At 57.0% G+C, this 23,161-nt stretch overlaps 2 protein-coding genes across 2 annotated transcripts in view; one reads left to right on the top strand and one right to left on the bottom strand.

Annotated features, from left to right (window-relative positions):
* The window catches only part of HSPG2 (heparan sulfate proteoglycan 2), a 76,874-nt gene extending 65,400 nt beyond the window's left edge, over positions 1-11,474 (top strand). The window contains exons 82-103 of the mRNA XM_032864031.1: positions 438-535; positions 915-1,181; positions 1,684-1,793; positions 2,012-2,159; positions 2,249-2,365; positions 3,009-3,120; positions 3,812-3,956; positions 4,048-4,147; positions 4,303-4,412; positions 4,536-4,644; positions 5,200-5,298; positions 5,661-5,882; positions 6,147-6,391; positions 6,729-6,900; positions 7,016-7,138; positions 7,242-7,298; positions 8,896-8,971; positions 9,062-9,140; positions 9,273-9,343; positions 9,525-9,608; positions 9,985-10,088; positions 10,225-11,474. Coding sequence (XP_032719922.1) covers positions 438-535; positions 915-1,181; positions 1,684-1,793; positions 2,012-2,159; positions 2,249-2,365; positions 3,009-3,120; positions 3,812-3,956; positions 4,048-4,147; positions 4,303-4,412; positions 4,536-4,644; positions 5,200-5,298; positions 5,661-5,882; positions 6,147-6,391; positions 6,729-6,900; positions 7,016-7,138; positions 7,242-7,298; positions 8,896-8,971; positions 9,062-9,140; positions 9,273-9,343; positions 9,525-9,608; positions 9,985-10,088; positions 10,225-10,397 — 2,821 coding nt within the window. The 3' untranslated portion in view covers positions 10,398-11,474. The remainder of the gene's footprint in view (positions 1-437; positions 536-914; positions 1,182-1,683; positions 1,794-2,011; positions 2,160-2,248; positions 2,366-3,008; positions 3,121-3,811; positions 3,957-4,047; positions 4,148-4,302; positions 4,413-4,535; positions 4,645-5,199; positions 5,299-5,660; positions 5,883-6,146; positions 6,392-6,728; positions 6,901-7,015; positions 7,139-7,241; positions 7,299-8,895; positions 8,972-9,061; positions 9,141-9,272; positions 9,344-9,524; positions 9,609-9,984; positions 10,089-10,224) is intronic.
* A 348-nt stretch (positions 11,475-11,822) lies between these two features.
* LDLRAD2 (low density lipoprotein receptor class A domain containing 2) lies at positions 11,823-19,552 on the bottom strand. The gene is made up of 5 exons (XM_032864030.1): positions 19,471-19,552; positions 17,183-17,626; positions 13,329-13,460; positions 12,183-12,350; positions 11,823-12,052 (listed from the first exon to the last, which is right to left on the bottom strand). The coding sequence occupies exons 1-5, from the start codon at positions 19,550-19,552 to the stop codon at positions 11,823-11,825; spliced, it is 1,056 nt and encodes a 351-aa protein (XP_032719921.1).
* Between the last annotated feature and the right edge of the window lie 3,609 nt (positions 19,553-23,161).

The raw sequence follows: 23,161 nt of genomic DNA, 5'->3' as shown, positions 1-23,161 counted from the left end.
TGGGCAAGTCTCTTCCACTCTCTGAGCCCAAATGTTCTCACGCATACAACGGCTTATATGAGACCACATGAGATTATCTAAGGCACGTGAAAGGCCTTCGGTAAACGCTGGCTCGTGTTTATATCCTGATCAGTAGTATAGGGGAGAGGGGACAGGCTCCGAGGCTGGATACATACACATGACCCAGGTCTCAACTCTGCTGCTCTGTACCTGTGTGAGATCTTGAGATCTGACCATGGTCTTGGCCTAGGATGGGTGTGGTGACGTGGGTTTGTGTTCCTGCCCTAACCTACTACTTACCTACCTCATGAAGTTAGTGGGAGACCAGAAGCTCACAGCGAGTACTAATCTCTGATGGCTTTGAACTTCTGTGCCATTGCAAAGCATTCTTGTCAGTTGTTTATACTCGCTGATGTCTTATTATTTTTTCTTTACAGAATCCAGAACTTGGACCAGAGCTGCCAAGGGACATATGTTTGCCAGGCCCATGGACCGTGGGGACAGGCCCAGGCCAGTGCCCAGCTGATTGTCCAAGGTAGGGTAGTGCCTTCGGGCCCCTCCTAAGGGCAGGAGACAGAGATGAGGGCCCAGGGACTGTGTTCCCCAGGAAGCCCCTTAAATGTCTATGAATAAAGAGATTTACTCGCTGCTCTCTTGTGTCCAGCACAGCACAGGGGACCTGACAGATACTGCAGGGGAGGGAGGAAGAAAGAAGATGGGGGCAGCGAGTGGGGGCTCAGACCAACCAATGCAGAAGGACAGCAGACACTCAAGTGAGGGAACCTGCAGACAAGTGCGAGTGTTCAGGAGCGAATGCGAGAAAGCACACGGACACTGGGGGCTCCGGGCTCATGTCCTAGGGCTCATGTCCTGGCAGGCTGGCCTCACTCTGCCTCCACTTCCGTCCTCCCCAGCCCTGCCCTCGGTGCTCATCAACATCCGGACCTCCGTGCAGACCGTGGTGGTTGGCCACGCTGTGGAGTTCGAGTGCCTGGCCCTGGGTGACCCCAAGCCTCAGGTGACGTGGAGCAAAGTCGGGGGGCGCCTGCGGCCCGGCATCGTGCAGAGTGAAGGCATCGTGAGGATCGCCCACGTGGAGCTGGCCGACGCAGGCCAGTATCGCTGCACTGCCACCAACGCCGCCGGCACCACCCAGTCCCACGTGCTGCTGCTCGTGCAAGGTGAAGGCCAGCAGGGACCTCCGCAGGGACGGGGGCATCACCAGGAAAGCGGACACGTAGCCGTCACCCACTAGGGCACCTGCTCTGATGACGGAGCCCCACAGCCCAGTCTGATGTCAGAGACGACCTAAACGCAAAACAGACACACGAGAGTGCGAAAGAACAGAGAATGCAGGGCCGACACGCCTCTGTGTCTTCAAAAGCAGCTCCTTTGCACCCCAACCGCCATGACCTGCCCCCAGACTGACAGCCGTGGGGGGCGGCACAGCGTTCCCCCGGGGTGTGTTGAAGCGTCTCAGGCTGCGGAGTCCAATGGACCCGTTCCTGAGTCCCGACTGCCCCGTTCCATGTGTGCAACCAGCAGGGAGCCCCATCTATGACCTGGGGACGCAGTGTCTCCCTTCAGGGCCAGTGTGAGGATGGAACGAGTCAGGACACGGCCTGGGCTCTCAAATGGTGGCTGTCATCATGTTGATGGCTGGTGTCTTCTTCCCACTCCTAGCCTTGCCCCAGATCTCAACACCCCCAGAGGTCCGTGTGCCTGCTGGTTCTGCAGCCACCTTCCCCTGCATGGCCTCTGGCTACCCCACCCCTGACATCACCTGGAGCAAGGTACGTGCCTGGCAGGGGCACAGTGAGCATACCTGAGGGACTGGGGCTGGGTCTTCACCATCTCGGTGCCCCCAGGACCCGGCCCGGGCTCGGCACAGAGCTCATGTTCAGTGTTCAAGGGTGGGCCTGCGGCACAATGGGAGGCAGGCCATGCGGAGGGGCAGGCCAAGCGGAGGGGCAGGCCAAGGCCCGGCTCTGGACTGTGGGTGTGTTTGCAGCTGGATGGGAACCTGCCACCTGACAGCCGCCTAGAAAACAACATGCTGGTGCTGCCCTCCGTCCGACCTCAGGACGCAGGCACCTACGTCTGCACGGCCACTAACCGCCAGGGCAAGGTTAAAGCCTTTGCCCACCTGCAGGTGCCAGGTAAGACGACAGCTTCCAGACTCCAGACTCAGCAGTCGCCCTGCCCGCTGCCTACGGGGTGTGGTTCTAGCCGTGTTCTCTGCCCACAGAGCGGGTGGTGCCCTACTTCACGCAGACCCCCCACTCCTTCCTGCCGCTGCCCACCATCAAAGACGCCTACAGGAAATTCGAGATCAAGATCACCTTCCGGCCCGACTCAGCTGATGGTAAGCCAGAGAGGGGCTGCCGTGGGGTAGGGATCTCCTAGAGTAACCCCCGCCACTCACTTATCTGAGCCGTCGTGACCCCGGGTCCTACCCAGCTCCCTTAGCTCCCTCTGTCCTGCAACCCCCAGGTCTGCCTTCTGGGCCCTCCCTTGTGCCCCCTCCTGTCTCTCTGCCCCCCTCCGCAGTACCTCCCACCTCTGATGGGCACAACCACACACAGCCTCCTGTCCCAGCTTCCTGTTCATTCTGTCCTCCTCCTTCCGTCCTTTGTCTCCATCTCTCAGCCTTCCCTTTCCTCTTCCTCTTTCTCTCTCTCCCTCTCCATCTCCTACGGCTCTCTGACTTTCACTGTCCAGGCCTCCTCCTCTACTCTGGTGAGTCTCTGCCTCCCTGCCTTCCTTCAGGTAGGCCCTCTGGTGTGAGTGAAGTAAATTCCGTGTCTTTAGGCCCTCTGAGCCAGTCCTCTGTAGGGGCATCCAGAGACCATGAGAAGGCCCTGGCTATGCAGGGCGTGCGGAGGGAGGGACGGGAGCTGGAGTGTGAATGCTCCCCAGCTGCGGTCACTTACATTTGGGGCTGGGCGGCCAGGGGGCCTGTGGCTGGTGGGAGGCCCCGACACAGCTGTGCCCTCCCCCCACCCCAGGGATGCTGCTGTACAATGGCCAGAAGCAGATCCCAGGGAGTGCCACCAACCTGGCCAACAGGCAGCCTGATTTCATCTCCTTCGGCCTCGTCGGGGGCAGGCCCGAGTTCCGGTGAGACCTTCGCCCTCCCCATTTACAAGGGAAGGGGGCTGGGGACCGGACTGCAGGGCTTCAGTCAGGCACGCACCCCTGGGCTGAGCTGAATGAAGGAGGATGGAGGAGGCGCGGCCGTTACCCTCGGTGACCGCCTGCTCTGCCGGAGCGGGCGCTGTGCGGCGGCCCGCCGTGGGAGGAAGCCACCTAGACTCGCACAAAACTCCGGCCGAGATGCTCAGTGGCGCCAACCGCGTCTTTTCTGAGTGGGACCCCGCAGACCAGGACTCGTCCGTCATTCGCTCAAAAACTATTTGCTGGACACCTGTTCTGTGCCAGGCGCTGATACAGACAGATCGAGTTCTGCCCTTGGGGGAATAGATAACTTTGGCTGGGGAAGAGTAGCCATAAAGAGGGAGAGCAGCAAGGTGATCCCCAGGGCCACAGAGCTAAGGGCAGTTAGCGCCCCGGGGCTGCTCTGGGTAAGCTCTGGGGATGGGGAGTGTGTTGGGGAGGAAAGGATCTGAGGAAGCGGCAGGGTTGGGACGAGCTGGGGGTGGGTGATGGGGGGAGGACAAGGCAGGGACAGGAACTAGATCAGAACTGCAGGAAACAGTGACATCACCTCTCCCCAGGCTGGGCCCCCTGCCCGGCCCTTCTGACCAGCCCCGTACGCTCTCTCCCACCCCGGCCCCACCCTGGGGAGCAGGTTTGACGCAGGCTCGGGCATGGCCACCATCCGCCACCGCACACCGCTGGCGCTGGGTCAGTTCCACACCGTGACCCTGCTGCGCAGCCTTACCCAGGGCTCCTTGATTGTGGGCAGCCTGGCCCCGGTCAACGGGACCTCTCAGGTGAGGCCCCACCGTGCCCCACCCCCACTTTTAGCCCCCTCCCCACCTCTGCCCAGCCCCTGTCTGCCATCCGGGCTTCTCCACTCCCCAGGGCAAGTTCCAGGGTCTGGACCTAAATGAGGAGCTCTACCTGGGTGGCTACCCCGACTACGATGCCATCCCCAAGGCGGGGCTGAGCAGCGGCTTCGTAGGTGAGCCCCTGCCCTGCCTCCATGCCTGGCCAAGCCTCGGCAGGCCGGCTGGCAGAGCCCATGGGGAGTCTGGGAGCACCAAGGGGTGTGGGCTGTGGGCTGGGCAGGCCTCCTGGCACCCTCCGCTCTCCTCATCGTAACCCCCCACCACCCAGGCTGTGTCCGGGAGCTGCGCATCCAGGGCGAGGAGATCGTGTTCCACGACCTCAACCTTACCGCGCACGGCATCTCCCACTGCCCCACCTGTCGGGACCGGCCGTGCCAGGTAACCCTACAACACATGCGCCCCTCACTGCCCCCGGCCGCTGCCCCTCCACCCGGATGACCCCCCTGGGAAGTAGGGTAGAGCCAGGGGTTTCTCTGCCTGACTTCTGGGGCGGCTTCACAGAACGGGGGCCAATGTCAGGATTCGGAGAGCAGCAGCTACGTGTGCATCTGCCCGGCCGGCTTCACCGGGAGCCGCTGTGAGCACTCCCAGGCCCTGCACTGCCACCCAGGTGTGTGACCCACCCTTCCGGTCACTGTCGCCCCAGTGCTCACCTCTGCCCGTAGCTGCTCCTCCGTCCCCCCTCCTCCACTGCTGACCCTACTTAGCTCACTCTGTCATTCACCCAAGTGCTCGCCTCTCCTCACAGCTACTGACTTCCATCCCTGCCACACTCACACCCACTCTTCTCCCCGAGTTCTCACCCCTGACCCCAGTGCCCAGCTACTCGTCCTACCCCTGTCACTGCTGCTGGGCACCCCCAACACCCCAGGTACCTGTCTCCTTCCCAACTCTCACCAAAGTCGCCCATGACCTGCCTCCCGGATACCCAGCACCCCACACCGTTACCCCATCACTCCTGCATTTCCCTCCTGTGCTGTCCCCCACCAAGCCTCCTTGGTGCCCCCTACCCTGCTGTCATCCATTCCTCCTGCCCAGTCTCCTGATGCAGTCCTCCCAGGCTGGTCATGGCCCTGGGGCTGCAGTAGGTAGGGCTATAACATCAGGACCCCGCCCTCTCCCAGGCCACCTCAGTGTCCTTCTTGCTGGCCCCTCTGTCCCCCAGAGGCCTGTGGGCCAGATGCCACCTGTGTGAACCGGCCTGATGGCCGAGGCTACACCTGCCGCTGCCACCTGGGCCGCTCAGGGGTGAGGTGTGAGGAAGGTGAGTGGAGCTAGACCTGAGTCCCTGGGGGAGCCCGGGATGGAGGGGGGAAGCTGGGCAGGGACACTCGGAGGTCACAAAGGGCTCTGTGGATGATAACATGAGTCCAGAGCCAGAGGGCCTCAAAGTCACCAGGCTAAACCTCTACCCAGCCTGAATCCCTCCCAGGAGGGTCTGTAAATGCCACCCCCCCACTCCCCCACCCCCATCCCCGCTTCCAGCCTGGTCTGTGGGGCCCAAGGGCAGGGACTCCCGTACGGCTGCAGCTATTACCCAGCCGGTCCTGAGCCCCGGGGTCTGGAGTGGGCCGGGCAGGGGCACCGGGACCCCCACTGGCCCCGGCTGAGCTGTGGCTGCCGCAGGTGTCACAGTGACCACCCCCTCCATGTCGGGCACTGGCTCCTACCTGGCACTGCCCGCACTCACCAACACACACCACGAGCTGCGCCTGGACGTGGAGTTCAAGCCACTGGCACCCAACGGCATCCTGGTGTTCAGTGGGGGGAAGAGCGGGCCCGTGGAGGACTTTGTGTCCCTGGCGATGGTCGGCGGCCACCTGGAGTTCCGCTACGAGTTAGGGTCAGGTGAGCACCGGACACCAAGGGCAGATGGGCTCTGGGCGCCGAGCTGTGCACCCCTCTCGGCTCCCGATGCCCTAAGGAGGGCTGGAGGAGTACCAACCCGAGTCCCCTGTTCAGTGACATCCGTTCTTCACATGGGAGTTTGGGCAAGTCCCCTAGGCCTCTGTCGGGTTCCTCTTGGAACGTCCTGTCTGCTCAAGTACCTGTATGGAGTGGGCAGGAGGGACCCTCTGCGGGCGCCATCCCCATCTGGCATCCCCCCACCAGGGCTGGCCGTGCTGCGGAGCCCCGAGCCACTGGCCCTGGGCCACTGGCACCGAGTGTCCGCCGAGCGTCTGAACAAGGACGGCAGCTTGCGCGTGAACAGCAGACCCCCCGTGCTGCGCTCCTCACCGGGCAAGAGCCAGGGCCTCAACCTGCACACACTCCTCTACCTCGGGGGCGTGGAGCCCTCCGTGCGGCTGCCCCCAGCCACCAACGTTAGCACTCACTTCCGTGGCTGCGTGGGCGAGGTGAGCAGCAGCCTCCAGGGGCCCGCAGGGGAGGAGAGGGGAGGGGAGGAAAGGGTGCAGGCGAGCTCCCCCGCCATCCCCGACCCCATAGCAAGCCTGGACACTTCCCTGCCAGCCTCAGTTCCCTTCTCTGTGCAGCGGGTCACTCCTTTGAGGAGTGACCCCCCTGCTGGATGTCCCTGGCGCACAGGAGGCCTTCAGCTTAGGTTCCTCCGTTGCCTGTGCTACAACCCCCATTAACACCATATTCCCACTTGGGTTCCCAGCTACCCTACGCTGGGCAGCCTGGCCTCTGCCCCCGGCATGCCCAGAGCCCCTCAGCGTCCCTGTGCCACAGGTGTCCGTGAATGGGAAGCGGTTGGACCTCACCTACAGCTTCCTGGGCAGCCGGGGCGTCGGGCAGTGCTACAGCAGCTCCCCGTGTGAGCGCCAGCCTTGCCGGAACGGCGGCACGTGCATGCCAGCTGGCGAGTACGAGTTCCAGTGCCTGTGTGCAGACGGCTTCAAAGGTGTGCGAGCCCACCCCTGACCCTGGCCCCGGCTGGTGGGGGGGGTGGGGGGAAGGTGCGGAGAGGAGGGGCAGCTGCCTTGGCCCACACCCGCTCACGGCGCCCTGGCCCGCAGGAGACCTGTGTGAGCACGAGGAGAACCCCTGCCGGCTCCGTGAGCCCTGTCTACACGGGGGCACCTGCCAGGGCACCCGCTGCCTCTGTCCCCCCGGCTTCTCTGGGCCCCGCTGCCAACAAGGTAACTGTCCCGGCTTCTCCCTACCTCCCACTTGGGGCCCTGGGGGCAACACACGGGCCCCGTAGTGTCTGTGCCTGCTGACCGCACCTGCCTCTCTTCATAGGCCCTGGACAAGGCACGGCGGAGTCCGAGTGGCATCTGGAAGGCAGCGGGGGCAACGGTACGTACTTCCTGTGGCCAGAGAGGTTTGTCTCCTCCCTGCCTTCCCATGTCAGCCCCTTGCCCAAGGAGCTCACACTCTTGCTTCTGGCCTGTTAGCAGGACAAGGCCACGCGAGAGGCTCACTGGGCTCGGAGCGAGGGAACAAAGAGGAGTCCAGCAACACAGAGCTGGAGCACAGCCTGTACTTCGGGCTAGTTAAGCCGGCGAGGCCGCCCGGGGTGGGTCCTTGAGCCACTCTGACCTCAGTTTCCTCCTCTACATTCACACATCCTGTCAACAAACTCTTTTGTGCCCATCCTTGCCCTTGTGGCAGGAAATACACGATGAACAAGGCAAGACCTGCCTTCTCAAGAATTCCACAGGCTATTTAAAAGCAGTGATCAAAAAATCAGTGTTTATTAAACTTTCAGGGATGCTGGGCTCACTGCTTTGTATATAGCCATCTTCTTCCTTCTCACTAATGTGATAGGAGACAGTAGTGGTAGAGCGGCTAAGAACATGGGCTCTGGATTGAAATCCTAGCCCTGCCGCCTACTAGCTGCGTTCCCGTGGGTGAGTTACTTACCCTTCTGTGCCTTAGTTTCCTTATGTGTAAAATAAAGAGGAGTGACATCCTTCCACAAGGGTTGGATAAAAGTTTATGTCAGGATACAATTATTTAATGTGCTCAAAATGCCTAGAACAACGTCTGGTCGACAGGTACAGAATGTTAGCTTTTATTAACATTATGTCTAAGCCGCAGGACTCTTGTAAGGATCCCTTTAAATGAAAGGGTGTTTGCAGCTGGCACACAGTAGGTGCTTAGGAAATGTTCACTGTTCACATCTTTGGGTGGATGGTGGCCAAGTGCCCCCTACCCTTGTAGGCCCACAGGGACCAGCACTGGCCTGAAGATGGGTCTGAGCAGGTAGGGCTGGGGATGCTGGAACCACACCCAGTATGGACACTGGGGCCTAAAGGTCTGGGTGGCCATGCTGGCTTCCCACTTTCTGGGCAGGTCGCTCACACCCACCCCCAGCCTGTCTTCCCCTCCATAAGAGAGAGGGAACACAAGGGTTCTGAAACTTCTATGTGCCAGGGACCTAGGTGACCAGCTCTCCTGGTTTGCTCAGGGCTGAGGGATCTCTCGGGATGTGAACTTCAGGAACTAAAACCAGGACAGGACTCAGCAAATAGGGACAGTGGTTGGTCACCCTATCTGGACCCTACTGACTACATAAAATAAAATACATAGGATTTCAGAGGAAACCCACTGTACTGAGATGAAGTTCTCAAAATATTTAAAATCTTCCGATGATGTGTTAGTGACAAATCATAAGTCCTGCTACGGCCCCTTGGGTTTGCTGCCCACATGCATAACGGAAGGAACAACTCCATTTCAGTGAGAAGTGAGTGAAGGTCGAGCCCCAGTATCTCTCCGTCCAAGTTCACAGGCCCTTGACTTGTGTCCAGAGCCCCCTGGGGTCTCTGGAGACTGCAGGCTCAGGACTCCCATAATAGCACACGTTGGAGTGAAGGTGGGGGTCCGGAAGCCAGCACGGTGGCCGCCCCATACAGGCGAGCAGGGGCCTCACCGTCCCCACATCCTCCCGCAGATGCCCCTGGACAGTATGGAGCCTATTTCCACGACGATGGCTTCCTTGCCTTCCCTGGCCGCATCTTCTCCAGGAGGTGAGACAGGTGCCCGGGGAACCAGTGGGTTCAGGGAGGGGAGCAGGAATCTGCAGCTTCTTCCCCCTCACCTGCCTCCTCCACTCCCAGCCTGCCTGAGGTCCCGGAGACCATCGAGCTGGAAGTTCGGACCAGCACAGCCAATGGCCTCCTGCTCTGGCAGGGCGTGGTGAGTGTGGGTGTCCAGGCTGGTCTCAGGGTCGCCAGCCCCCTGGTGGGAGAGAGGAGGGTAGAGGCCACAGCAGCAGGGGCCTCGGCTCTCTAGACAGGGAACCCCAGCGACCCTGTGCTTCCCTGGCAGGACATGGGAGACGCCGGCCGCGGCAAGGATTTCATCAGTCTCGGGCTTCAGGATGGACACCTTGTCTTCAGGTGGGTCTGGGCACCTGCCCCTTCCTTCCCCTCCCTGGACCCCCGTACTCCTTCAGGGGCTTCCCCTCTGCTTGGTGCCATGGCTCCTCCCACGAGAAGCTGCAGCCCTCCCAGGACCCCAGCCCCCCAAACCAGCCCCATCTGGCCCAGCTCTCACTGTCTTGGCCCTGTGTGACTGCAGCTACCAGCTGGGCAGTGGGGAGGCCCGCCTGGTCTCTGAGGACCCTGTTGATGATGGCGAGTGGCATCGGGTGACCGCACTGCGGTAAGAAAGGCCCCCCAGGCACTGGGGTGAAGGGCGCAGAGTTCTGGGGTAGGACGGGATGCTGCCTGCCATGTTCAGGGAGGCAGGCTTTGAGCTCTGGGAGAGAACTTGAAGCCTAGGCGGGCGGAGAGCCCACCAGCCTAAACACAGACTTCAGAGCGGGACAGAACACCATGGCGGTGGTGGGGGGCCACCCGAGGGGACAGGTGACAGCTGAGAGAGGTGCCAGGAAGCTGTGTTTGTGGGGCCAGATCTCATCCAGTGGTGGAAGGAAAGAGCTCCAAGCAGGGGCAGGCCTTCCTGTCTGGCATCTTTGTGGCAAAGGGAGGGGTCCCTTGGAACTGGTGATGAGGGCTCCACCCCATTCCGCCAACAGAGAAGGCCGGAGAGGCTCCATCCAGGTGGATGGTGAGGAGCTGGTCAGCGGCCAGTCGCCAGGCCCTAACGTGGCCGTCAACACCAAGGGCAGCATCTATATCGGTAAGTCCCAGGCTTGGACCCCGGTACTGGCCTCGGATGCCCTCCCCAGGACCAGGGAAGCAATGGGGGCCCCACGGAGCTAGGACATGCTAGGCTGCAGGAGCTGACATGCCCCGTCCTCCCCCGGTGCCTGCAGGCGGAGCCCCCGATGTGACCACACTGACTGGGGGCCGCTTCTCCTCGGGCATCACCGGCTGCATCAAGAACCTGGTGCTGCACTCGGCCCGGCCCGGCGCTCCACCGCCACAGCCTCTGGACCTGCAGCATCGTGCCCAGGCTGGCGCCAGCACCCGTCCCTGCCCCTCATAGGCGGCTGCCTGGCCCACACGGACTCCCGGGCAGCGTCCCTGCCCCACAACGTCGAGTATATTATTATTAATATTATTATTATGACTATTTTGTAAGAAACTGAGGCAATGCCACGCTTTGCTGCTACTGCCCTGGGCTGGACTGGAGGGCAGGCAAGCCATCCCCAGCACCAGCACCCCTGGGCCGAGCCGCAGGCTGGTAGGTAGGGCAGGTCGGATGAGAGCCGGTGCCTCAGAGGGCTGCCAGGACTGGGGGTCAGATGCAGTAGCCGAGTGGGCTCAGAACTGTCACCGCCGCTGGAGAGCCCCTCCCCCAACAGAGCTAGGCTGTCCCTGTCCCACCGCCCTCTGGCAGCCCTCAGTCCTACAAGAGTCAACCACGGCCCACAGCCTGGTGCCTCACCAGCTCCCTGGAGCAGGGGGCCTCGCAATTGCCTTTGCCACCCTCCTCTGGGTGGGGAAAGCTCTTTAGTGCCAACTGTGGAACAAAAGGCAGCTCACCCCTGGGCAGGCCACCTCCCCCAATCCCACCCCCACCAGCCCATGTCCCAGCCCCTTTCACTTCTGCCTAGCCAGTCAGGCCACCTGCCCCTGGTAGCATCCGCCTCCCACTGAGCCCTCCTGGCCTGCAGCCCCCCACCTCACCCCTATCCCCCAACACCTGGCCCAGGGCCCCTGCCCCTCAGGGGCAGCAAGGGAAACTCTACCCCAGCTCTTCCCAGGAGCTGATACAGGCAGAGCCCAGCACTGAGAGGGTCTCCCCGCCCACACCAGGCCATATCCCCCCACTGATCTGGAAGTGAAGGCCCAGGGGACATGGGGGGAGGAGGGCATTGGTGGTTGAAAAGAGTTAGTGCCTTGGGTGGGGGATGCCAGGACTCATGACTGGGAGGGACAGGTAGGGGACATGACAGCCCTGGCCCATCTGTGGGAGCCTGAGGGCCCAGCTGGGGGCACGTGACCTCCCCACCAGCAGCCCGCAGATGTGGGGTCAGGACGCCTGGCCTCTGTGTCCTAGAAGGGACCCTCCTGTGGTCTTTGTCTTGATCTTTCTTAATAAACGGTGCTATCCCTGCCAGAGCTGTCTCCTGCGCCCCTGACTGGGGCTTGACTCAGTGGAACCCGAGAAGGGGCCGGGGGTGGGCAAAGACGGGCAGGTGAGTTCTGGGAGTGAAGAAAGGCAGCTGCGGGGGAGCGAGGCCCCTGCCCCCGCCCTTCCCAGATTCAGCAGGGTGCCAGCGACCACCGGAGTGACGGGGCTGGTTAGCTCCGTGTCCCTCACAACACCCACAAGGCAGGAGAGGAGCAAACTGAGTCTGAGGCTTTTGTGATGTGCCCAAGGTCTGATGGCCCTCCTGGGGATGGGGTAGAGCCCTAAGTCTGTCTGACCCCAGAGCCCAGGCTCCTGTTTCCAAAGCTATAGCCTCTAGGGATGTCCTCCCTGATCCTGGAAGGCCAGCCCACTTGGCTGCAGCCCCCCAGGAGCCACCTGGCCAGGATACGTGTAACAGATGGTGCAGCTGGGGCAGAGGCCCTGGGCACTAGCCCGCCAGGCCTGCCAGTGGGAGGAGCAACAGCACCAGAGGAGGCCCATGAGGAGGCCAGCAGAGGCTAGGACCAGCGAGGAGACCAGCGCCACACCTCGGAGCCAGGAACCTGCAGAAAGAAAAGGAAAGCCCATTCAGGCCACACCCTAGGCCTGTTGCCCTGTCCCTGTCACATGGGGAGGGAGAAGTGTGACCTTGGTGGGAGGAGTGGAAGCAGGTGGGAAGCAAGAGCCATCTACCTCTGAGAGGAGCTGTTGTACTCTGCTGTTCAGAGCCCCGGCCTGTGATGGGTGTCCTCTGGGCGGCCATCTGGAGGGTTCCTGCAGAACTGAAAGCTGAGGGGAGTGTCAGGGTCTTGGACACAGGGCCATCGGTACCTCCTGCCTGGCTGGGCACCAGAGGGGGACCTGCAGCAGTAAATAATAGAGGAACACACAGAATTTTCCAGGGCTTGACTTGGGTTCACTGAAGCCTCCCCAAACCTGTCTGAGTTTGTTACTATCAGTATTTCCATTTCATATAAGGCAAGTGAGGCCTGGAGAGGTTAAGTTGCTTGCCCAGGTCACAGAGCAGGAAGTACTAGGGGAGGACTTGAGCTCACACTGCCCAGCTCCAGCGCCCAGGGTTACAAATGGGGCTACTTCTCAAGAAGGAAGAAGTGTCTGTACTGAGCATTCTCTGGGCACCAAGCACCATGCTGGGCACTGGGCTCTTTACCTGTGGTATTTCACTTAGTTTAGGACAACTCCAAAAGGTTAAGTTTATCAGCACCTACAGCCAGGTGTTTAATTTGCAGTAAACAACCTGTTGAACCGTACATGGCAGCCCTGTTTGCAGATGTGGCATCTTAGATTCCCAGGAAGGAGCTTCCTGGGTGCCCTGTTTTGGTCCCCCTATCCACAGATGTCATTCCTGGTCATGCTACTCCCTGACTCTATGACCTTGGGCAAGACATTTTTCCTTCCCTAGGCCTCAGTTTCCCCATACATAAAACATGGGAGTCAGACTGGACAATGGTTTCCAAAGTAAGTCTTGAAGATTCAACTCAAGTTGATGTCCCTTGATGGGACATCAGTCCGCCAGGGTCTGGGCCTCCATGTCCTGTTAAATAGAGCATCTCTTCCTCTTGGTCCTCTGCAAAATTCCACTTAGGAAAAGCTTCCACCACTGAAATACCATTTGGAAGCGGCTGGATTAGATCACTTCCAGCATCATTCCGGATCTAACTTGCTCTGATTCTCAGATAGTCCAGCCTACATAGGTTCCTCACTTCTGCCATGCCCCTGGCCCCAGTCTCCACACTGAGGTCCTGCCCCAGGGAAGGGGAGTCACCCCAGTTTCCCTCCTAGCAGCTCAGCAGGGCCCAGGCCGCACCCATTACTGACCTCTGCAGTTGGCCGGTGGCCAGGAAGCCTGGTCACTACCATCGCCACAGTTGTCCATGCCCCAGCGATCGCACACCAGGCTTGGGGGCACGCACCTGCCATTCCGACAGCGGAAGTAGGCACCGCAGGCTCCTGGGGCCAGGAGGGGAGGCATGAGATGAGGACCCTGGGCCAACCCCTGATGCACAGGGATGCATAGCCCTATAGGGAGGGAACATGGGAGTTGCGAGCCCCAGAGAGCTGCTTCTGTGTGCGTGCAGATGAAAGCATAGGTGGGTGTTTCATGGGAGACAGGTGTATGGTCCTCAAGATGATGCCAATGGCTGACATTTACTGATTCCTGTCTGATGCTGGGCATGGCTCTCAGCGCTTCACCCACACCCAGCTCTTGAAGTTCTTACAATAACCCTACACGATAAACACTGTTCCTACTCCCATTTCAGAGATCAGAAGACAGGCACAGAGAGCTCAGGTCACTTGGCCAAGGCTACACAGCTTGTATCAAAGCAGCAGATGAGGAATCCAGTCCCACACTCATGAATGCCACCCTCCCCCAGCACTCTGGTCCTCCTTGTCCTGATTTCCATCCCTCTGCAGCCCTCCTCACCTCGGCAGAACATGGATTCACTTGGTTATTTGTTAATGGCCCGTCTCCCCTACCATGATGTCAGTGTGCAGAGAGGCTGACTTACCCAGCATCCCATTGTGTGAAGAAAAGCTGGTTCGGGGGGTTTGCCCAACACCCTGGCTCAGGGGTAGGCATGGGAATCAGAGCATTCCATTTCCTGGCTACAGAAATGGACATATAGCCCACATGACTACTCAGATTTGGCACTGGCACTCTTGCTAGAACCATAAGAAAAGATGCTCGCTCTCTATTTTGTTGAGGTTAGAGCTATAATGGTGACCATGGGTTTGTAGCTGCGGGATCATCTTATTGCCAGATAGAGAAGCTGCCTGAGAGGGAGGCCAAGCAGATTCCCACAACGCAAAGACAGAGAACAAGGACACAGAGCCCAGGGGCCATTACTTGAACTGCTGGATCCAGCTCTACCTGAACCAACACCTCAATACCCCAGTTACAGGAGTCCCTCCCCATTCTCCTTTGGCTAAACCAACTTGAGTCGGGTTTCTTTTGTCTACAAATGACAATGAAGACTACATAACAGGTATGGAGATGTAAGGGTGAATGTGACACAAAACACAAACAGTGGTGTGGTTGTGTATGGGCAGTCACGTGTGAGTGTCTGTGTAGGCGTGTGTGCACGAACCAGGCAGCCTGTGCCTGCAGGTGTGAGTGACGGGGACTGCGTGTGTGGCCTATGATGTGAAATGAACCTTTCTTCATTCAAGTGACAAAATTGATCTAGGGAAGCCAGAGCTATGATAGGGCTTTACCACTGCCTCCTTTCAGGAGTCCATGCTAACGAACACAGACGCCAGCAGCATCCCTGGCTCTGGTTGACAGCTGCACTTGCAAGCCCGCAAGGCCATGGGGAGAGAGGGGGAGAGTACGGAGGGAGGGATTAATTCTCCATCAGCCAGTGAGCGCTGTGTGCAACACATCACAGGCCCCTGGGCCTGCTGCAGCCTATGGAAACCATATGGAAGCCTGGGAGACCCCAAGGCCACCACCTTGGCCCTAAGGATTTAGAGTCCAAATTTCCTATAGTTCCTCCTAGAGCCAAAGACTAAGGGGGAAGAGGGAAAGAATCTAAAATCCAAAATTCAGGGGGGCCTGGGTGGCTCAGTCAGTGAAGCATCCAACTGTTGATTTCGGCTCAGGTCATGATCTCAGGGTCGTGAGATCGAGCCCCACAACAGGCTTCATGCTGGGCCTGGGGCCCGCTTAAGATTCTCTTCCTGCCCCTGCTTCCCACCCCTGCTCTTGGTCACACACACACACTCTTCCTCCCTCTCTCGCTCAAAAATAAATAAATAAATAAATAAATAAATAAATAAATAAATAAATAAAATTCAAAATTCAGACTGGGCACTAGGCCAGGGGAGAAGAAGGTGGGCCTTGTCTAAAGAGGCCATGAGACGGCCCTGGGGGCTCTGGCGGACCAACTCAGTGTTAAAGGGCCGTCCATGGGGCTCCTGGGTGGCTAAGTGGGTTGGGCCTCTGTCTTCGGCTCGGGTCATGGTGTCAGGGTCCTGGGATCGAGCCCCACATCGGGCTTTCTGCTCGGCAGGGAGCCTGTTTCCCCCCTCTCTCTGCCTGTCTCTCTGTCTACTTGTGATCTCTCTCTCTCTGTCATATAAATAAATAAAATCTTTAAAAAAAAAAAAAAAAAGGGGGCCTCCCAGGGCCTGGCACCTTGAAGTCTAGCTCCCGGTGAGCCTGCGTGGGCTGTCTCAGTCTCAAAGTGCTCGCACTCCGACGTTTGAATCCCCAGCCTGGATATCTTGCCAGCATGGGCACTAAAGTTTCTCTGTGCTTTTGGAGTCTTCCGGGTTTGGGCAGCTCACCTCGCTATCACCGGACACAGCCTCTGCTGGGACACATGGGAGTGTCTCCAGTCCTGGGGAAGCCTGCAGGGGCTAAAGCCTTGAACTCACTTTGAACAAGAGGACGTGCTCTAGCTGCTGAAACCCAGCTGCGCCGCTTGTGAGCGGGGAGGCCTGGGCACTTTTCCTAGCCTCCCTGAGCCTGTTTCCCACTCAGAAACAGGAGGACGAGGAGACGGGTGTGGTGCGGCCGGGAGGCCCAGACACATCGGCTCGCGAAGGGCAAAGGCAGTGCGTACCAAGTGACTATTAACTACTGTGAGTTCCCCTTCCTTACTGTCGCTGACAGCCCCGAGGGTCCTCACTCCGCCCCTCTGCAACCCTCTGAAGGGCTGAGCCAGGACAGAAGAGCCGTGTGTGAACTTGAGAGTGTGTAAGGTGTACCTAAGTGTGCAACGTGGTGCTGTATGTGTAGGAGGTGTGTGACATATACTGCGTGGGAGTGTGCAGTATGGGACGTACGCGGCTTGTGTGTCATAGTGTGCGAGGCACGTGGGTGGGTGCGTTGTGTAAATGAGCGCAGACTTCTGGGCTGTATGCACATACACAGTGTGTGTGAGTGTGGGTGTTGGGATGTGAGGTTTGTGCGTGTGGGGTTGTGTGAATGAGTGTGCAGGGTGTGTGGGGGTGTGTGCCGTGTGGGGGGGTATTGAGGTGTGAGGTGTGTGAGTATGGGGTCCGTCGTGTGAGCGTGGGTGTGTGAGTGGTGTTGGATGTGAGGTGTGGGAGTGTAGGAATGGTGTGGGAGAGGGAGTTGTGAACAGGTGAATGTGTGAGTATATACGTGTGAATGAGTGTGTAGGCCATGAGGGTTGAGTACAGTGAGTGTAGGTATTGGGTGTGAGGTGTGTGAGGGGGTCGTGTGAATGAGTGTGCAGGGTGTGTGAGCGGGGTTTGGGTGTGACCGTGTGGGGTGGTGTGAATGCGTGTGCAGGGTACATGGGGTACGTAGCGTGCATGGGTGTTGAGGCGTGAGGTGTGTGAGTGGGGGGGCCGTGTGAAGGAGTATGCAGGGTGCGTGTGGGTACTGGGTGTCAGGTGTGGGAGTGCGTGGGAGTTCGGAATGGGTCAGTGTGTGCAGGCGTACGTCGGCGGCTGGTAGGGGCTGGTAGGGGGACTGCCATCGCGGCCCTGTCAGATTTACTGGGTAGACTCCGAGGGTCTGGAATGACCACTTCCCTCCTCCCCCTCCCCCCGGGAGCGCACTCAGCCCGCTGCCAGTCCCCTTGCCCCAACCCCGTCCAGGTCCCAGCAGCCGCGCTGCAGGTGCCACACCGGTGACCCCAGGCCCGCAGCTGCCCCCGACTTGGGGTCCCCGGTCCCGGCCAACAGCCCCCACCCACCCAGTCGGAAAGAGGTGGCATCGCCCACGAAGTCCACGCGGGGCTGGCGGCCTCTGGTGAGCAGGCGGAGGCCCAGGAAGGGCCCAGAGGACGCCACCGCCGCCGGGATGGTCAGGCCGCAGAGAGGGGCCCCCAGGGGCCGCGGCGCCCCCGGCGGGCCCTCGTAGAACTGCAGGTAGGACCCGGGGGCGCACGGGTCGGCCCGCGCCGGGGAGGAGGCGTTGGACGCCGGGGACGCTGGGGGCGCCCCCGCCGCCCCCGCCCAGCTGTAGACCAGGAAGAAGCGGAACTGGAATCGAATCCTGTCGCCTGCGGCCGCCGCCCGCATCCAGAGCCAGCAGTCGGTGTCCGGGGCCACGAAGTAGAACCTGCGCGAGGCGGAGTGAGAGCGCAGCAGCAGCCCGGCCCCCTGCCAAGTCTGCCCGCAGAGGTCCACCAGGTTGGCTGCAGGGAAAAGTACAAACCCTGGAACCGCGAGGCCCGGTTCCGAGCGTTGCCCGCTGTGTGACCCCCAGGTAAGTCACTCACCCTCTCTGAGCCTCAGTTTTTTCATCAACAAAATGGAATGATTGCCCAGTCTCAGAATTTTGAGTAATTTAATTACTCAAATGGTTGAGTAATTTAATTCAGGTCCTCAATCTCTTATTCAAAAGCTCTGGAATACGTTTCAGAATTTTCCAGATTTTTAGAAAGATAAGGTAGGTAATACAGGAGATTATTTTTGTTTTTGTTTTTGTTTTTAAATCAGAGAGGAAAACCTTTTCCAAGAGCCCTCAGCAAACCTCTTCAATCTCATTGGCCAGAATCAGGTTGCAGCCCTCCGTGATCAAACATATTTTCTAGAGCAAGTCTGCTGACATAACCCTAAGCAAGACAAATAAAGACAAAAAACAGCCTCCTATCAGTTCAAGTCAAGTGTCGCCCGTACATTAGTTAAGAAGGAGTTTTGGCTTTCAGAGTTTCTCATATTTTGGAATTGAAACTAGAGGACTGTGGGCAGGTAAGGGTTCAGCGCTCAGGACAGTGCTGTGCATTTAATGAGTGTCACAGAAGCGTTAGCTATTATTGGTACCTTATCCCAGGAGGGGTAGACTCAACTGGGCCTCTGCCTACCCCAGCCTTTCCCTGTTGCTCTTTGGAAAAGAACCCTAATATCTCTCAGCTGTCAGTGAGCAACCTACCAGGTTGTCTCCTGGTCATTGGCCTAAACCAAGCTTTGTAATCCTAATTCAATTTGCGGAGTTTAGGGATTGGCATGGGACCTGATTCTGGCCAATGAGATTGAAGAGGTTTGCTGAGGGCTCTTGGAAAAGGTTTTCCTCTCTGATTGAAAAACAAAAACAAAAACAAAAACAAAAACAAAAAAAAACTGAAAGCAGTTGTCTGAGGATGCAAGGGCCAGGGCCGTAGCAGCCATTTTGCAAGGATAAGGTCATGAGAATCATGGAAAACGTCAACACGGTGGAGCTGCTAAATTAACCATTTCTGGAATCATCTGTGGCCACTCTTCTTGAGTGAAATAGCAAATGTCCTTATGGGTTAAACTCTTGTTAGTTTGGTATCTGTTACTTACATCCCAAAACATCCTCACTACTACAGAGTTGTTGCGAGGACTGAATGAGATAATGTGCAAATAATCAAACTAGCTCTGATTTTTGTAAGGATGGAAAAGAGGAGGTGGCTTTTCTGGTGCATAGTAGGGACACCAGTGGGTGTTAAGGACCAGGCGGGATGTGGGTCTTTGGGGAAGAAATTCACTATCAGGGCTCCGGATGTGGGAGCATTGTCTCAAATCTTCGCAGATCTAGTAAAGCCAGCACCTGCCCTAAAGGCCAACGGTGAAAGAGGGAGCCTTGGAGAGTGAATGAGTTGAGCACCTTTTAGGTGCCCGGAGCTAAATGTCTTACACATTTATCTCATCTTATATGCATAGTTATAATAGTCCCTTAAGGAGCAAGGGCCCTTATTCCCACTTTGCTGGTGCAGAACCAGAACTGGAGAGGTGAAGCCGTGATGTCACTGAGAGTGTGAACACAGACTGTCTGACCCCAAAGTTCACAGTTGTTGTTGTCCACTGCCCCCTTCCCCATACACACTCCAGACCCCTATTTCTGGGTGACTTGGAGCTCCAGCCTCCCAGAGGAGTTTGGAGTACCAAACAAGACCAGGCACAAGACTTTCCAGCCTCCTCCAAGTCAAGGGGTCCCAGCCTATCATGGGGATATGGTCTCTAAGGGTGGGAGGACCTGACTCCCCTGCCCACCCCAGCTGAGCCCCCTCAGGCTCACCTGTTTCCAGAGCAGACACAGCCAGTGCAGCCGCCCCCAGCAGAAGCAGCCTTTGGGGCAGCTGCCCCAGACAGACCTCCATCCAGGCCCTGCTGTGCCCAGCAACGGGGCCAACTTGCAGGATCCTCAGTTTGGGGTCTTTGGAGAGACTGGGGGGGGCCTGGCAGACAGTGTGGCAGGACACAAGGAGCAAGGGGAGGTAAGTCCATCAGCCCTCTGGTCTCTTTATAGTGATCTTTGTGTTCCAGATCCTTCTTCAGATCAGGATTGTATCTAAGGTTGCCATGGATATTTGGGGCTGAGGCAGGAGCCTGGGAAAAGTAGGCGGGGAAGATGGCCACTCACCCCCTGCCAGATAGGAACCAGGAACCTCAGATCCGGTTCACCCACAAGGCTTCTGGGAGGGGGGCCCACAGCCTCAGAGAGCTGCTGAGCTCTGGATAAATTGGGGCTGAGCTTGACGGAGGCCCAGCACGTCAAAGGGCGGCTCTGAGGGCCCTACAGAGGCAGCAAGTGGCATAGTAGTGCTGGACCAGGAGGCCCTACCCCAGGGCTTTTGCACTCACAGTTCCCTCCATGTGAAGTGCTCTTCTCCCATAGCATTCCATGGCTGGCTTCTTCAGGTCATTCAGGTTTGGGGTCACATGTCACCCCCTCGGACCACATTTCTCAGACCACCTCTCAGTGTGAACTGGTGCTTTCCTTCCTTGTCACTCAGTCACATCTCCCCAAATATATTACTTCAGCACTCGCTCGAATAACTTGGCTTACAGATATCTTGTGTATATTATCTACTGGCCCCACTAAAATTGTGTTCCACAAGGGTTATGTTGATCTCTAAACCCCTAGGTCATAGCACAGTGCCTGGCACAGGGCAGGCATCCAGAAAAGAAGAATAAATACGTAGTATTAAGCACATGACCTCTCTTTTGCTAGGTTCGGCTTCCCCACATATCAAAGAAAGGACTTGGGCCATTTCAGAACTTGTCCAAAACTTGTTATTTGACCAACATTTTTCATGGGGCACCTGACTGGCTCAGTCAGTGCAGCATGTGACTCTTGATCTTGGGTTTGTGGGTTTTCCCCCGTTGGATGTAGAGATGACTTAAAAATAAAATATTTTGGGGCACCTGGGTGGTTCAGTGGGTTAAGCCTCTGCCTTCGACCCAGGTCATGATCCCAGGGTCCTGGGATCGAGCCCCGCATCGGGCTCTCTGCTCAGCGGGGAGTCTGCTTCCTCCTCTCTCCCTGCCTGCCTCTCTGCCTACTTGTGATCTCTGTCTGTCAAATTAAAAAAAAAAAAAAAGATCAGTTTTTTCTAAAGTTTTCTTACATGGAATATTTTATTTTGTTTTGTTTTGTTTTATTTGAGAGAGACAACATGCATGAGCACGGGGGAGGAGCAGAAGGAGAAGCAGGCTCCCCACTGAGCAGGAAGCCCAACATGGGGCTCCATCCCAGGACCCCGAGATCATGACCTGAGCCTAAAGGCAGACCCTTAGCTACTGACACACCCAGGTGTCCCTACATGGAAGCTTTAATATATAAATGACAGTTCCAGTTTCATAGGTTTGTAATAAGGATTGAGTCACTTGATACAAGCAGGATACTGAGAATAGTGTCTGTCACACAGTAAAATGCCCAGGACATGCTAGGCGGGATGCTGACTCTTAATGTCACTATTACTTAAACAGAAGTGCACCACGTTTCAAGAAGTCCCCAGATGTAGTCTTTGAGACACACCTCAGGGTCCCGAGACTCTATGGGAAGGTTAAAACCAGTGGCCCTGGGGCACCTAGGTGGCTCTGTCAGTTAAGCATCTGACTCTTGGTTTCAGCTCCAGTCATGATCTCTGGGTCATCAGATCGAGCCCTTTGTCAGGCTCCATACTGAGCGTGGAGTCTGCTTGAGATTCTCTTTCTCTCCCTTTCTCTGTGCCCCTCGCCCCATTTGTGTGCTCGTGCTCTCTCCCCCTCTCTCTTCCTCTCTATAAAACAAATCCAAGAAACAGCCACGGATCCTGAACTAACAGCTGTCCCTGCCAGAGCTGACATTCAGTGCCCCTGTGTGCGCCATCCAAGGCCAGGCCTGGGGCTCTCAGAGGACCCGAGTCTGCTTCAGAAGGAGCCGATTACCATGAAGCAGCTGAAGCTTTAGGACACATTTCTTGCATGGGGTTATGTGTTTTTATAAAATTTGCAAGAGTAAGATATTCTCTTTCTTTTTAAAGACTTTATTTATTTATTTGACAGAGAGAGACCACAAGTAGGCAGAGAGGCAGACAGAGAGAGGGGGGAAGCAGGCTCCCCGCTGTGCAGAGAGCCCAATGCAGGACTCGATCCCAGGATCCTGGGATCATGACCTGAGCTGAAGGCAGATGCTTAACAACTGAGCCACCCAGGTATTCCACAAGAGTAAGATGGTCTAACACAGTCAGACTACTGTCTCTTTCCTCCCCGTCTTCTCCATCACAACTCACTTCAGTGCCATGGGCATTTTTAAAATTTCGCTTGCTAAAGGAAGGCTGGTTGGTTTGGGTTTGGGAGGATATATGAATGGGGTTCTAGCTTCTTCCGGGTCTAGTTTATCATTTCTGGATGCTCCAAAATGGCTTCTGGGAATATTCCCCAAGCCCGTTGTGCTGTCCTCTCCCATGTTGTGATATGAAGGTGCAAAATCAGAGACCCTTATCATTCCTGGCCCGCCTGCTGGAGGAAAGTAAGGTTTGAAATGTATGAAGCCAGAAGCAACTCTGTGGAAAATCTTTCCAAACCTTATAGCTCTCACATATGTAAGATGCTTGGTAGAGGTTATCCCAAGTTTGACAACAATCCTTTTTATTTATTTATTTATTTTTAGGGACACCTGGCTAGCTCAGTCAGTTAAGCCTCTGCCTTCAGCTCAGGTGAAGCTCATGATCCCAGGGTCCTGGGATTGAGTCTCATGTAGGGCTCCCTGCTCAATGGGTAGCCTGCTTCTCCCTCTCCCTCTGTGCGCTCTCTCTCTCTCTCTCAAATAAGTTATAAAAATATTTTTAAAATAAATAATAAATAAATAAAAATTTTAAAAGAAAGCATTTAAAAAATAAGAATAAAAGAAAGATATAATTTCCTTTTTCAAATATCACTAACCTCTGCTGTAGGCATTGGAGATATTTCAAGGAACAAAATAAACAAAAACTCTGCTCTTTTTTAAAAGATTTTATTTATTCATTTGACAGACAGAGATCACAAGTAGGCAGAGAGGCAGGCAGAGAGAGAGAGAGGGGGAAGCAGGCTCCCTGCTGAACGGAGAGCCTAATGTGGGACTTGATCCCAGGACCCTGAGATCATGACCTGGGTCGAAGGCAGCGGCTTAACCCACTGAACCGCCCAGGCGCCCCACAAAAACTCTACTCTTATGGAACTTTTATTCCAATGGAGGATAAATGAGTAAAATGTGTAGTATATTGAATAGTGATAGATATTAAGAAGAAAAACCATGGGACACCTGGGTGGCTCAGTGGGTTAAAGCCTCTGCCTTCGGCTCGGGTCATGATCCCAGGGTCCTGGGATCGAGCCTCACACCAAGCCCCACATCAGGCTCTGCTCAGTGGGGAGCTTGTTTTCTCCTCCCTCTCTCTGCCTGCCTCTCTGCCTACTTGTGATCTCTATCAAATAAATAAATAAAATCTTAAAAAAAATAAAAGGAA

The sequence above is a fragment of the Lontra canadensis genome, unplaced genomic scaffold (genome assembly GCF_010015895.1).
Source record: "Lontra canadensis isolate GAN:19392208 unplaced genomic scaffold, GSC_riverotter_1.0 scaffold25, whole genome shotgun sequence".
Taxonomy (NCBI): domain Eukaryota; kingdom Metazoa; phylum Chordata; class Mammalia; order Carnivora; family Mustelidae; genus Lontra; species Lontra canadensis.
Note: the sequence above shows the minus strand (reverse complement) of the source record. Positions and strands in the feature narration are given on the sequence as shown.